This window comes from Corylus avellana, chromosome 5, assembly GCF_965113065.1.
Source record: "Corylus avellana chromosome 5, dhCorAvel1.hap1.2, whole genome shotgun sequence".
Lineage (NCBI taxonomy): Eukaryota > Viridiplantae > Streptophyta > Magnoliopsida > Fagales > Betulaceae > Corylus > Corylus avellana.
In genome coordinates, this window is record NC_142494.1 from 23,114,726 (window position 1) to 23,130,442 (window position 15,717).

The 15,717-nt window shown below is 34.0% G+C and overlaps 1 protein-coding gene across 1 annotated transcript; it reads left to right on the top strand.

Moving 5' to 3' along the window:
* Window positions 1–7,561: 7,561 nt before the first annotated feature.
* Window positions 7,562–11,643, top strand: LOC132181228 (protein NRT1/ PTR FAMILY 4.3). Its single transcript, XM_059594349.2, has 5 exons — window positions 7,562–7,852; window positions 8,003–8,220; window positions 8,510–8,950; window positions 9,370–9,518; window positions 10,096–11,643. Exons 1-5 carry the CDS (start codon window positions 7,699–7,701, stop codon window positions 10,994–10,996), a joined length of 1,863 nt encoding a protein of 620 aa, XP_059450332.1. The 5' UTR covers window positions 7,562–7,698; the 3' UTR covers window positions 10,997–11,643.
* The last annotated feature ends 4,074 nt before the right edge of the window (window positions 11,644–15,717 follow it).

Consider the following 15,717-nt stretch of genomic DNA (forward strand, 5'->3'; position numbering starts at 1 on the left):
ACCCTAAACCTAATAAAATAACGAAATAAAGACTCACAAAACCCTAACTCTAATAAAATAACAACATAAAATCGGTTTAGAAAATAAAACAAACTGACGGCTACGCAATCTGCATCAAAATGTTTTTTTTTACCCGTTGCATGAAGCTTTTCTCATCCTATAAATAGAATATGATCCTCTTTTTGTAGTTGTGAAGCCTAAACTAAGTTTTAGCCCTAGAACCTCTTTCTGGATCTTCATAGTTGGTACCTGTTTTTTTGTAAATGGAGACATCTAAATCCAATTGCAAATCCAAATACAAATCCAAATACAATGCTCTCTATTCCTTCATTGTCACGTACCTCTCCCTTGCAGGACATCGCGATGGTGCTCTGTTTCAGTAGTTCCGATGTAGCCTCTTCTAGTGCTCCCATCTCTGCTGTGGTTTTAAGTTGACTTGTTGCTGCAGTAGGAGTTAGTCATGTAAATCTGTCTCAGGTTGCCCTTACTAACTGTCATTTGAGCGAATAATCAAATGGGTCAGGCCATTCTCTTCGTCCATTCCAAATGTGCTGACTGTTGAGTTGACCCACCCAAATTTTGTGTACTTCTTTTGATATATTTCCCCTCCCCTGTTTCCTTTATACTCTACTTAGAAAAAAAAAAGAATTAAAGAACAAAAAAGGGTTTAACATGTAATTGGTTGCTCATGCTGTTGCTTTTAGCTACGGCAGCAGCTTGTGTCTATTTTATTTCCTGTTTTTCTTCTAGTACATTATTTCTTATTCAAAAAATAAAAATAAAAATAAAAATTTACATACTTTTTGTTATTCTATTTTGTAAACTTTGCATTACCCTAATGTACATGACATATAGCACACTTTCTTATTAAAAAAGAAAATCTTCAATTTAATTGAGATTAGACTGATTGAGTTTATCTATATGAAAAGAAAAAAGGCCGGTCTCTAGCTAGCTAGCTAGCCCTAATTTCCCTTTTCTTCTCCCTAATTAAAATGAATTTGGCAATAGAGAACGGTTGTCTCCCACCCCCAAGCATTGTTGCATGCTGACACAAAGTAAAATTTGACACATGGACTACACTATTGTTAATAGGTCAAAAAGGCTGCCATATCTATGGCATAGGCTAGCTAGGTACGAGCGTAAGGGCCCTTCCTCATATGTGCTATATGGTCAACAAAACTTGTTAATTAAGCACATCATAAGTGGGAAGAAAATTAAATGATGGCTCTAACAAAAAGTCTAATGAAGGCCTACTAAACCCACCTCTTGTTGGTCGCTCATCTGCTTATATATATATATATGTCTACCAAATTCCAAAAGCAGTTTCAGGAAAAGCTCGAGAAGGAGGAACTTGGAGATCAGTAAATATATATAACCAAAAAGGAGCATTAATATGCTTCTGTGGATCAATTCCACCCATTAATCCTACCTTCTTTTGACTAATCCTACTTCTTTTGGCCCCTTTCCTTGGGGAGGAGATTTCTCTTTTTTTTTTTTTTATAAAAAGTAAATATTTAGCATATTAAACTAGATTTTGGATGGATTTGGTGGCTTCGTCGGCAGGATTAAGAAATTAATATGCCCATTTAAATGTTTTTTTTTTTTTTTTTTTTTTTTTTTTTTTTTTATCTCTTTGGGTGTTTTTGTTTCCACACGGGCTCAGTTTTAAAGTTAGAGGGAAATTTAATTGGTTTCCAAGTTCATGGTAGGGTTGACTTGATAAAGAATTGGTAATCATGAACTTAATTGCTTGGTTTCCACAGAAGAGATTCTCAATCAATAGACACCAAATTAAAATGGTGAATGTCAACGCTAGCACTAAATTCATAACAATTAATGGGCAATGCTAGGGCTTCATCATTCATTAGCATTTGATCAAATTAGGATCCTCTTGATTTTCTAAAATAAGTACTTTTTGGTAGAGTTCTTAAAATCCTTATTAGTATTTTATTAATTTATGAAGATTAAAAGTGTTCATTTTATTCACTTAAAACTAATGGTCAAAATTGTTAAAATACCACTTATTTCAAAACCTTAATGTTATAGAAATAGATAAATTTAATCAAATACTTATCCTCCCTCTTGTGTGTGAACTAAAACTCTTTTCTAATAAGTAAAGCCCAATACACGGACGGAGTCAGGATTCGAACTCAAGACTTCTATCTCTAATTATGTCATGTTAAGCTTATAGAAAAAAAATAATAATAATCATTTTAACAAGTTATCTCATGTTTACTTTTCGTAAAAATACACCAATTGAAGTAACTAAGTCAACTATTCAATCAAATAATATTGAGCATGTTTCGCATCTTTCTTGATAAACAAGTGGACTTTTAACAAGAATTTAGAACTTCACCGCTTAATTACCTTAAAAATTCTACATGATCATCATTGAATTACATGATCATCATTGCAATTTTTTTTTTTATTCTACCGAATTAAATTCAAAATTGCGAATATTAAAAAGAAAAAATAGTTGAGATTATGTTGAGGTTGTTTGAAAAATATAAAATTTTGAGTTGAGTTGAGTGTTAGTGCCGTCAAATCAACTAAAAAAAAATAAAGTTGAAAAGAATCGAGAAGAATTGTCTTTTCAAAGAAGCCCTATCTTATCAAACAAGTAAAGAAATAAAATGGCAAAATGCAAAAAAGGATATGAAGATCATTGCCGTCATCACCATATACAATGCAATCATCTAAGCATCTTCACCTTCATTAGAAAATAACAAAGAAGCAAAGACAAGCAAAAGAGCAAAAAAAATAAAAAGAAGAAAGGTGATGAGTAAATGGTGAGTCACTTCCACAGTGCATAGCCGAAGCGTCTTGTCAAAAAGTGGCGATTTTAACGGCCGCCAAAGGCAAAGCCATTGTTTACGGCAACTAAAAATCCAATGTTTGCCACTATCAAAGATCAAAGGATCGTGGATATGTAGGCCTACAGAGAAACAAAACCATGGTTTTATTATAATTGCTGCCTTCTTTCGATCATTTCAAGTCCCAACCATTTATCGATCGTGGCATTTTCTCTACTTCAGTCGTTTAATTAATTACTAGCTAATCGATTTATTAGGATTATAATTAGATTCCAACCTCGATCTTAAGCGAATGAATGAAAGATGTTTTGTGACGTAATCCACGTGTCGTCCACTACGTTTGCCTTTGCCCTACCCAAAAAGGATTAAAATGATAGGCTTTTCAATGGGCCTTAGGATCATGACGTGGCTGTGAGGATGGATGACAAGTAATCAAAAGTTGCGTTGAATAAAAGATACAAATAATTCTTTCAACCATCACACTACAGTGAATCGGTGAATTTATCATTAAATTATTTGTTCTACAAGTTTAAGCTGAATTAAGATTTTTTTCAATTTATTTGAATTGGATAAATGTATTTTTGTCAATTCAAAAAGTGAAAAGACAAAAATACCCTTCTAATATAACTAACTGAACATTATTCGATTCAAATGAATTTGAGAGGATCTTGTTCCGTTTAAGCTAATAGAAAAAATTTAAATTTAATCATTTAGTCAACACTTTAACAAAAACCCATGAAATTTAAACAAAAAGTAATTTCTTTATGAGATATAAAAGTTGAAGTAGTTTTCGGTGTTTGTATTTGATGTTGTTTATTAATATTTTTATTTTGAGAAGAGAAAACAAAAAATGAGAAGAAACAAAATATTAGGGATAAATGCAAAATTGGTCCTTATGGTTGGCCTAATTTACAAATCCCTCTCTATGGTTTAAAAAATAATTTATAGGTCCCTAGGGTAGGCCAAAATAACATTTTACTCACTGAACTCATTTTTCGTTAAATGACTTAACAGAAACCGTTACACAATAAAAATAAAACACGTGTTCTTTTTTATTTATGTTTTTAAAAAATGACAATTAAACTTTTTCACTTCATTTTAAGGCTCCAACACATATTCCACGTCAAATTAAATAAACCTAGTCCACCTATCTCCCTTGTGTCGTTGTCGTCTTCATCTTCCCCAACGATTCTTGCCGTCGTCTTCATCTACTTTTTCCGTTAAGACTTACATCCATACATGAATATTCCTACAAGCACAAGCACCATCTTACACATGCACACTAAAGGACAAAACAAGCCCCGCAAAAGAAAAAAAAAAATTGCATATCTCAAAAAAGAAATCATTTTTTAAAAGATGAATCTACGGTTTGCTTTTTAAAGCCACCATCTTCCAACATCTATTTAACATAAACCAGAAAGCATTTGCCATAAAAAAAAAAAAAAAAAAAAAAACAAAACAAAACAAAACAAAACAAAACAAAAAAACCATACACACAGAGAGGTTGAGATTTGTTTCCATAGAAAGCACTGCCAAAAAACGCAGATGCCCAAATTTCAGGTGCAGATGAAGACGACGGCAAGAATCATTGAGGAAGATGAAGACGACAGTGACACAGGAAATATAGAGGAATTATATTTATTTAATTTGACGTGGAGTGTGTGTTGGAACCTTAAAATGATATGTAAAAGCTTATTTGTCATTTTTTAAAAGCATAAATAAAAAAGAACACTTGTTTTATTTTTATTGGATGTGATGTGACAATGTAACGGTTTCCGTTAAGTCATTCAACGGAAAATGAGTTCAGGGAATAAAATGTTATTTTGGCTTACCCTAGAGACCTATAAATTGTTTTTTAAACCACATGGAGTGATTTGTAAATTAGGCCAACCACATGGACCAATTTTGCATTTATCCCAAAATATTATCAAACAAATCCTTGCATGACAAGCTTTAGTTTTGTTTTCAATTAACAATCTTTTTGGGTAATTAATTAATTAATTAATTAACAATGTCACACAACTAAAGCATATCCTTTCATTTTAAATCAGTGTAGAAGCATTAAAGAGATAAATTCTTCCCAAAAATTTTCAAAAAATTACCAATATTTATCAAATGTTAATTAATATAGTGCTTTTCAATAATGAATGTTTATTGGAAGAAAGCAAGGAATAATTCTTTCACGTTATTCTCTTATTAAGGCTTGCTGGGAATTAGATACATAAAATATCGTAAAGAAATTCAGCTTTTACGTTAATTATTCTCTTAATTATTAAGGCTTGCTGAGGCGGCAGGTCGGTCAGTCACGTTATATATAATAAACTTTTCCATCATGTTTTATACATAGATGTTCTATATTTAATCCAATAATATTAATTACCAGTAATTCATAATTTCCTTCGTATTCTGTATTCAATATTTGATCAAATTCCAGTCAAAAAGCCTCATGAATCTTGTAAATGAGAATTGTGCCACGTGCTCCTGCAATGCATGTGACCCTATCTAGCTACTAGCTAGTGCTTCTGCAAAATGATCAAAATGCTTCTTTTGTATTATTTATTCCCCCACCGAAACCATACCATCAAGTGTATGCCTCTGTGCTGTACAATATAATAGTATTTGAAATGGTCAATGCCTTCTCTTCTACCATAATGTTGATAAACATGGACCAGCATTTCTGACTTTGACTCATTGCCTGCCAACAATATCTGATTGTGTGACATATTTAGCAGTACTCTATATATAATGCCTCATAACTGGTGTCGCAATTTCTTCTCTCTTTTTTTAGCCAAAAAGATGCGACCAATTCTGAGGTGGGTAATCTTGTGCAAGAGTGAAAGAATCATCGATCATGCACACACCAGTGTCCCCCAACAAACCAATTGATCCACCAATCTTTCACCGGCGGCTATCGGTGGATAATACGATTCTATTTGTTAAGACTTAAGAGAAAACGTTAGCCATATCTTAAAAAGATTAGTCATAGTTATAATTAAAACTCTTTAGAATCACTTACATATATACACAGTCCAATTTTCCTGTCCTACTATTGGCCGCAAATAACAAAATTTAATTGGATATATATATATATATATATATATCAACTCTAGGGGTTAAGTAAGTTATTTAAGAATTAGAAAAAAAAAAAAAAAAAGTTATTTAAGAAAAATGTTATTGTTTATACATATTTTACACTGATTGGCGTGAAGTATTTTAAATATGCTTCTTTTTTTAATGTGCAGGGCTGATTTGAGAGTATACTTAAAACACGTCACGACAACGAATATAAAATAAGTATAAAGAGTGTAACCTTTCACCGTAGGATTCATTTTCATGATGACCAAAACCCTATTTACTTTCGATTTTTCCTATCCCCCCAAAAAAAAGGGGACAACAAATTGCAATAATTTGAAGTGGGTCGCCCTTAACATAAAGTCTTCACTTTCGTGTAGTTGTACAAGAGAGAGAAGAAGAAAAAAAGAGAGTAAAACATAGAAAATAAATAATATTCAGTACAAATTAAGCTGTAACATCATTCGGATATTAGTACTCATGCATCCGATCCCTCATGCATCAGAGGGATCAATCGCTCATGAGTCATGACACCTCGCACCAGACACCACTTTCAGAATTTCTTTCTTTTTTTTTTCTTTCTTTTTTTTTTTATTATTATTATTATTTTTTTATTTCTAATTCTAAATAAAATACGTACTTCCAAAGAATCAATGAACTGCTAGCCATATCCTATGCTATAATTCGATTCTTGACCACAAGGCGATTTTATCGACAGAGATCGATTGGAAATTAATTTAAGCACTAATAGCACACTGTCAAACCACAATTAATTAAGAGCACTGCACGACCACAAAGTAGTGGAATTAATGTGTTTGAAGTTTATGAGAAAAACCACCATAAAGCCCTTGTTGCCAATATTTATTGTGCTATATAGATTTATAGTATATATCTCATTATCTTGTGGCGAGATTGTATTTTTCTTAACAATTTCTTAAAGAGGAGCTAGGCACGTGGAAGCGTGTGGACAACCGGAACGATGAGATCGACAGTAGATCGAGAACGCAAGAAAGCGTTAATATTGAAGTCTACAGAAAAGTGGTTTTGATACCATGTTGAAGTTTGTGGGGAAAATGATAATACGAGAATAAAAGCAAAAACACGAAAGAGAAAAGAGAGATGAAGACTATCTATGGCTGATTTGGTGTTAGACATAAATGGAAGTATATATATATATATATAGTAAAAACTATATATATGTATGAATAATATAAATATGAGAATATATATAAAGAATATATATTAAGAATAAAAATATTGTGAATATATTCTAATAGGATTGATTGCCCCACTTGAAGAAACTAGAGGCCAACCAGAGTGATGATGCTTTATGATCAAGGCCTAGCTAGTGCTGGGCGCGCGAGAGAGAAGTACGGTCTATGGTACCTGGAACCACCATCATCCGATGAGTGTTGGGTGGAAGAAACAGAACACTTAATTGTAGCCGCTGTTTTTAGCGATGTGATTGGAGGGGTGGAGCTTGACTTGCAAATTGCAATGCTTAGTTTGATCGAGCATACTGGGCCATGCATGCCACTACTACTAGTACTACTGCTGAGTCAACTTAATTGCCGAGGACTTGAAAAGATCGGCATGATGATCAGGAAATTAATGCAGGGCGACATTATAAATATGAGACCAACCCACTTGATAGCTTTGTCCCAAAATCACACACAACAGCTTCCTTCGAAGGAAGCCTTTTGGTTTCAACCATAAAAATATAAATCGTTTGTAGTGGATATTTTTCTTCACTAAAATAACACAGATAGATAGATAGATAGATAGATAGAGATCAGAGGAAAGTACAAGGAGAATGGCGGACAGAGAAGTGGATGCGAAGACAAATATGAACTTCAAAGGAGAATCCATGCCTGCCTTTATGGGGAAGAATACGTCTGTCGATTGGCGAGGCAGACCCTGCAAGTCTAATAAGCATGGCGGAATGAGTGCTGCTATTTTTATCCTTGGTCTCTCTCTCTCTCTCTCTCTCTCCATGCATATTGTAAAATTCTATGGGATTTTTACATTTATGGATACAAATTGTAGTGGGATTGGATTATCTCCTTCATTTCATTCAAATAGTACTCTGTATCTGAAAAAGTGTGGGCATGATACAGGTCTCCAAGCATTTGAGATGATGGCAATTGCTGCAGTAGGGAACAATCTGATAACTTACGTGTTAAATGAGATGCACTTTCCTCTGTCAAAGTCTGCAAACATAGTAACAAATTTTATAGGGACAGTCTTTCTCCTTTCACTCCTTGGTGGGTTCCTCTCAGATTCTTACCTTGGGAGCTTTTGGACCATGTTGATCTTTGGCTTTGTGGAGCTCTCTGTAAGCCCTTTCTCTGTCCACGTCTCTTTTTCTTACTTACACTAGTCATACATATATTTCATAATTTCAACCACTATATATCTGCTATTGGCATATTCTAGCTTGATTCTTGTCTTCCCTTGAAAGCCCAATCCCTACTATTATATTCTGCTTCTGCTAATCCCATTATAATACTTAAATCTTTCAAGATTCAAACTCTGATATTCTCATCATTCCAATATTCCTGTACAAAACAAATATTTAAATTATGGGTTTTGTTCTAAAGTTTATATATATATTCATGTGACAGGGTTTTATACTACTTTCTGTTCAAGCCCATCTTCCACAGTTGAAGCCACCCAAATGCAACATGATATTGGATGGTGGGCACTGTCTGGAGGCAGAGGGCTACAAATCTTTGTATTTCTTTGTTGCACTCTACTTGGTGGCTTTAGGAAGTGGGTGTTTAAAACCCAACATAATTTCTCATGGGGCTGACCAATTCAGAAAAGATGATTCCAAGCAATCCAAGACGCTCTCCACTTATTTCAACATCGCCTACTTTGCCTTCTGCATGGGCGAGCTTATTGCACTTACTCTTCTCGTTTGGGTGCAGACACATTCTGGCATGGATGTTGGCTTTGGGGTCTCAGCAGCTGTCATGGCAGTGGGATTGGTTAGCTTGATTTCAGGTACAACTTTTTACAGGAATAAACCGCCCCACGGAAGTATCTTCACCCCAATTGCTCAGGTAATGTAATTATCTTGCTTGCTTACCCTTTTCACTTTACTCTGAATGCCTTTATGGTGTTTGATCTTTTGCTTCAACTTTTTGGATACTTAGAAAGCTTTTTTTTTTTTTTTTTTTTCCTTATTTTAATTTATTCCTTAATGTTTGTTAAACATTATGTTTTTGTAATCAGCTGTCGGCTAATAAACTGTGATCAATTAGCTTTTAGAACGGTAAATCAGAAAAGCAAAAAGTAATAAAGTAATTAGTGCTAATATGATGAGATTTTCTTTTTGTCTTTTCTTCTCTTTTACTATCAATTCTAACTCAATCTCTTCATTTTATATACAATATTAAAAAGAAAATTTGGCACCGACCCAAGTTGTTTATTAAAAGTGAAGTGCATGATATCCATCTCTTTTTCTCCTGCTGATCATCAGGTTTTTGTTGCTGCATTTACAAAGAGAAAGCAAGTCTGCCCTTCAAATTCAGGGATGCTTCATGGAAGTCAAAACAATGTGCAAACCCATGGTTTTGCCACGTCGCCCAACATCAGTAGTTCTAATCTCCTCCATACCGAAAAGTTTAGGTACGATAATAGAACATTCTGATAGCAGACCATTTCTGTCGACAAATCACGGTTACATAAATGATTAGCCATAGTTACTAGCTCTCAACTTGTAGCTCAATTGCAATATCTTTCTTAAAATTTTAATTGGTATTCCAAATTATTAGTCTTTTTTACTTTGTCTGCTCTGTGAAAATTTTTTATTATATTCCAAGAAAAATGGGTCAGGTGTAATACACATAACTTAAAATAGCCAAAATACCCCTATAGTGCATTTAAAAAAAAACAAGGCAGGACTCAAGATTTGTTTTCTATATATATATATATATATATATTGGCATTTTCACAGATTTCCTCGGGGATAATTGACATTTCACGTCATGTGCGTCTAATTTAATAGAAAATTCTAATGGTGGGACTAAGTGAGGAATTATGAACAAATAGTTTGAGAGATTAATTACGACTTTTTAAGGTTTGTTTCTCTGAAGATGTCATGAAACAGGGCTAAAAGGATTGAAATGCTTCAAATTGAAACAAGCAATTGATGCTTTTGATATACAATGTTGTTCTATTGTCTAAGATAGTTATGAAATTACAGATTCCTTGACAAGGCCTGCATAAAAAGCCAAGACACAAGTGGAACAAGTGAAAGTCCATGGAGACTATGCACCGTGGCCCAAGTGGAGCAAGTGAAGATAATTATCTCAGTTATTCCCGTATTTGCCTGTACCATAATCTTCAACACCATTTTAGCACAGCTCCAGACCTTCTCAGTCCAACAAGGAAGTGCAATGAACACCCGGATAACAAGAAGCTTCCACATCCCTCCAGCTTCTCTTCAATCCATCCCTTACTTTATGCTAATCTTTGTTGTCCCTCTTTATGAAACTGTTTTTGTACCAATTGCAAGAAAATTCACAGGAAGGGACTCGGGAATCACACCTCTTCAAAGGGTTGGCGTGGGGCTGTTTGTTGCCACTTTCTCTATGGTTTCAGCTGCAATGGTTGAGAAAAAGAGAAGAAACAGGGCTTTACATTTTAATGAAACTCTCTCCATCTTTTGGATTGCCCCACAGTTTCTCATCTTTGGCCTGTCTGAGATGTTCACTGCTGTGGGGCTGATTGAGTTTTTCTACAAGCAATCCGTGGAAGGGATGCAATCCTTTCTTACTGCCATGACTTACTGCTCATACTCTTTCGGCTTCTATTTGAGCTCCCTCCTTGTTTCCTTTGTCAACAAAATTACCTCAAAATCTTCTGGTGGCTGGCTTAGTGACAATGACCTCAACAAGGATAGATTGGATCTTTTTTATTGGGTTTTAGCTGTCCTCAGCCTCATCAACTTCTTCAGTTATCTTTTCTTGTCTAAATGGTACTTCTATAACCCATTGGTATCACCCACTCCACAACCAGATCATCAGTCATATGGACAAGAAGACCCAGAAAACAAAAGGTTCAACCCCTCCAAGCAAGATGAAGCTGATAATATTTTACCTTGAGCCACAGCAGAGTATTAGATTGATATGCGACTCCCGTACAATTTGGATGATTTTACAGTAAAAATCAGTCTTCGGATAAAAAAACTTTGTTAAAAAAAAAATTAATGACTGATTTTTATTGTCACATCATCTTTATTAACTGTAGTATAAAAGTGTACTAAATAAGATTTACACTCTTCTAATTAATATTATTCCTTGACCCTACCTATCTCTTACTCGTGTATGTATCAAAGTAAAAGAACACCCTAGATGAACTACTGTCATATTCTTAGACCCACCTGCTATGTTGATAAGTTTTCAGGTATTTTTGTTCACTTTTTGTCAAAATAATTGACAAAGTAAGGTGGTTCTTGAGCTGAATTCAAGGATCTACAGGGAAGTTAGGTCTAGAGTAGACCTGTGGACCAGAAGATGCAATGCACTCTCCTAATCTCCTAGCTACTTGTCCTCCCTTTTTCTGCTTAAAATGTGTTTATGTGGTCATGTGTCAGGCAGACATCTTCTCAATTTTCTTTTCTGTAAAGGAATATGTAAGTGGTGGGATCCTGATTTCTGCTTTATTTAGTTCAAAGTAGTGTCACGAGCTCCTAAAAGCTGATTTGATCTCCTTTGATGTGATTCATGAATATGGAAGATATTTTTATTGCCTCTAAGCTTTCTACCACCACAACATAGAAATATATCAAATAGGAAATTATACAAAGTAGTAGAAACTCATTTCTAGGTTCCTTTGGAAAATATTCTCACACTTCTTTTTCTCTTCTTCTCATTCACTTTTATCAACTTCACAAAGAAACATGTTCCCTAGCCTACAGGTTTTTTGATGGAGCTACAGGCCCTCCCCTGCAATTTCATATTCTATAATATTGCTGTCCTCTCCAACCACCACTGGCTGTGGGAATCTGGTTTGGCATTATAATCTCCATCCATGTGTTTGCTAAAAGACTCTCATGGGTCCCAGAAAGCAACAGATGTTACAACCAAGTTGGTCCACATAAGTCAATGAGCATGTCATGGCTTAAGCTTTCACTTCATAGCTCTAATTATGACTATCATGGCTTTGCCAAACAATGCTACTATTGCTATGAACTGAAAGTTTATTCTAGAAAAATGATTCCTTACATTTTGGCGTTTATTTCCCTGATGTGCCTCTTTAGCTATTAATTAAAAAGAAAGAAAAAAACACCAATGATAAATGGAGGATGCCAATGCAACCAGAATATATGTAAGATAATCGCTAGAATGCAAAGAATCATTTCTCTTTATTTTATCCAAATCATGATTCGCTACTAGCCTTGATACTTTTCCCCCAAACCCTAGCCTACAACATATTGTCATATGGGTTCATTCAATATGTTAATATATCGTTGGGTCAAACGCCAAAGTACGATTTGAAAGATCGAACCGCGATTTTATTAGGTTAAATGACTATGAGAATTGGTTTTGCACTATAATCTCCATCATCCTTGTGTTTGCTAAAAGACTCTCATGGTCCCCAAAAGCAACAGATGGTACAACCAAGTTGGTCCACATAAGTCAATGATCATGTCATGGCTTAAGCTTTGAGTTCATAGCTGTAATTATGACTATAAGGCTTTACCAGCAAATGCTAGTAAGCTATACTAGACCCACTCCCAAACTAGTTTTATTTGAGAGAAATGCTTCTTTATATTTTGACATCTATTTCGCGAGCATGTCTGCTAATCAGCTGGCATATTACATTCACCATTAATTAAAAAGGGAAGCAAAACATTAATAGTAGATGGAGCATGCCAACTCAACAAAAATATACGCAAAATAAACGTCAGAATAAAAAGAAGCATTTCTCTTTATTTTATCAAAACCATGATTCACTCCTGGACTTTATATTTTTCCTAACATAAAGTACTTGCTTTGATAAAATAAAATAAAATTAAAATCTCATTTTTATGTTTTGAAATCGCTAATTTTTCAAACCGATAAACAAATGGACACATAACATGAACAGTACAAACAGATGGAGAGGATTAAAATAGGAAAGTAAAAGATCTTGGTGTAGGAATGAATCTGGCTGATGTTTGGGTGGTAAACAAAGTTAAAACTGAAGGATATGAAAGTAATAAATCCCTTTTTGGGAGTTTAATTCTTTAATTTAAAACAAACATGATGATAGAGGTGGAATAAAAAAAAGGTCCACTGTCGTGTTAATGTGAAATCTAAAAGGATCCTTGTCTTTTGGAAAAATATCTATAATTAGGCAAAGCTTAGGCTTTGTTTGCAAATTATTTCCTTTTCCTTTGTTATTGTTCATCATCCTTTCTTAAAAAAAATTAACATCAAAACATTTTAACTTTTTTTTTTTCACTTTTAATATCACATCATTCACTTTTTATTATTATTTAAATAAAAAAAATTACTATAAAATAAAACTTTTTCACTTTTTTAATATCATTTTTTCACTTTTTTATATAAAATATTCATATTTTTTTTCACGTTAATTTACATTAACTACGATGTCTAAGAAAAAAACTTTGTCAAACAAAGCCTAAAAACTTTAAAGAGGGGCCACAGTAGTTTCCTCGAGTCTATAGACTATAGACAAGACAACCATTGATGTTTGTGTACGTTGTAGATGGGCTGAGCTGACTGCTGAGAGAGGCGCTCTTGTCTAGATGGAACATATGATTGGGCCCCAAAATCTATCGGCCCACGTAGCTTACAATGGTCCATTTGATTGACATTTGATTTGACGAAATCACTTTCCATGCCAGTCTGGCAACTATAGAAGCCAGCCCACTTACTAACACAAACAAAGCCTTCTCTCAATTCAAATTTTTTGGGAGAAAAGCCATGCCCCCCACCCCGGGCCCCCCCCACCCAAACTGGTGATTGTCCATGAGGCCTTCCTTCCCGCAACAACGCAAGCCTATTATAGAAGTGAGAAATCTTCAAAATTTTTGTTGATATTATTTTTAGGGGTGGGTACCAGTTCAGTTTGGTAAGCTATTACCGGTCAGTTAATTGAAATTATCGGTTAAATCGGTAAGCTACTACTGGTCAGTTAACTGAAATTATCGGTTAAATCGGTAAGCAATTACTGGTCATTTAACTAAAATTATCGGTTAAATCGGTTAATAGCTTACCAAATCGAATCGGTACATTATCGGTTAAATCATAACCGATTTAACCGATATTTTCAGTTAGCCGATCGGTAATAGCTTACCAAACCGAACTGGTACATTTACCGATTTTATTTCAATAACAAATTATTTCAAAATTTTTGGTTAATTTCAGTAATCGATTAATTTCGGTCAGTTAATCGATTAATCGTGAGCTTTTTAAATGGGCAAAAAATTAGTTATTTTGGGGGCCCTTTTTTTTTTGTGTGTGTCTAAAATAACTTATTGAACATAAGATGCAAACAATAAGAATATAAGATGCAAAAAACTTATCAAAAACTTTTAAAAAAACATCACTCCGCAAAGTCCATCTGTCAAAGCATTAATTTGTGCCAAATTTGGCTGTTCGGTTATGCATATTTCGATTCAGTTAACCAACAACAAAAATTTTATACCGATTAACCGAACGAACGCCAGTATAAAAACTCCATACTGATTTTTGACTCGCATAAGTCGGTTGATGGTTAATTTCAGTTCGGTCGTAGTCAATAGGCGATTAAGTTACTCGCTTGTAATTATTTTGATACTGAGAACAAATTATGTTTGTTGAGGCTTACCACTTGCCATGTACATGATGATTGATACATAGAGCAAACGAGGAAGAGTAATGGTAGAAATTGCATTTTATCTCATAATTCATTTGATTAAGTTTTGTTTAAGAATGAAATAAAATAATTAGTCAAAGAGGAATATGATAAGGCTCAACTAGATACGAATCATAGCATGGTGGAGTGGCCGTGGCCGTGGAGTGTATATATATATTAATTCTTTTTTACGCACAAAAAAACAAGCCTCTTGGTTTTAAATATTACTAAAGATTTTGGTTTGAGAAACTTGTTAGAGCAAATTAGGGAGGCATGTTATGTTGGTGCGTTGATACCGTGGGCATGGGATTTCTGGACTCCAAAAAGAGTCAACACGGTCCGATGATATAAGCTTTGACTTGCATTCCATAAAAGGCAAAATGGCAAATAAAGCCTTGCGCCACCTTACACATATACAGCTGGTTTTACGCGTTTCATCAACCATGATGATGCATGTGCTAATTTGTCAGGATAAACCAATACACCTCAATTACTCCATTGTCCTCCATCTTCTTTTTTTCCTCTATTCCCACCAATTTTTTTTTTTAATATAAAAAAAAATACATATTTTAACTTATTTCGTTAGAGGATTTTCTACACCAACTTTCATAAAATAAAATTCATGAAATTTCTTATTAAAAAATAGAAGAGAGATTCGAACTAATAATCTTCGATTTACAGTCGATTGAACTAGCCCATTAATCAGTTATACTCAGTTTCAAAAACCGAAACATGCAGACGCAGTAAAGTGAAAAATACATTTTCATTTAATAATTCATGAGTAAAATCTTGCAGTAAATATTTGTTAATCTGTGATAATATTAATAGAAAAAAAAAAAAAAATTGTTGTTTCATCCTTTGTTAAAGCAAAGAAAAGAAAAAAAAAACTGGGTGGGTCATTATTGTCATTAAGAGCATGTTGTTCGATGGAACGTTAGTTTGTACTTTTCCGATGTCCTTTTCAAATCCAGACGACCCA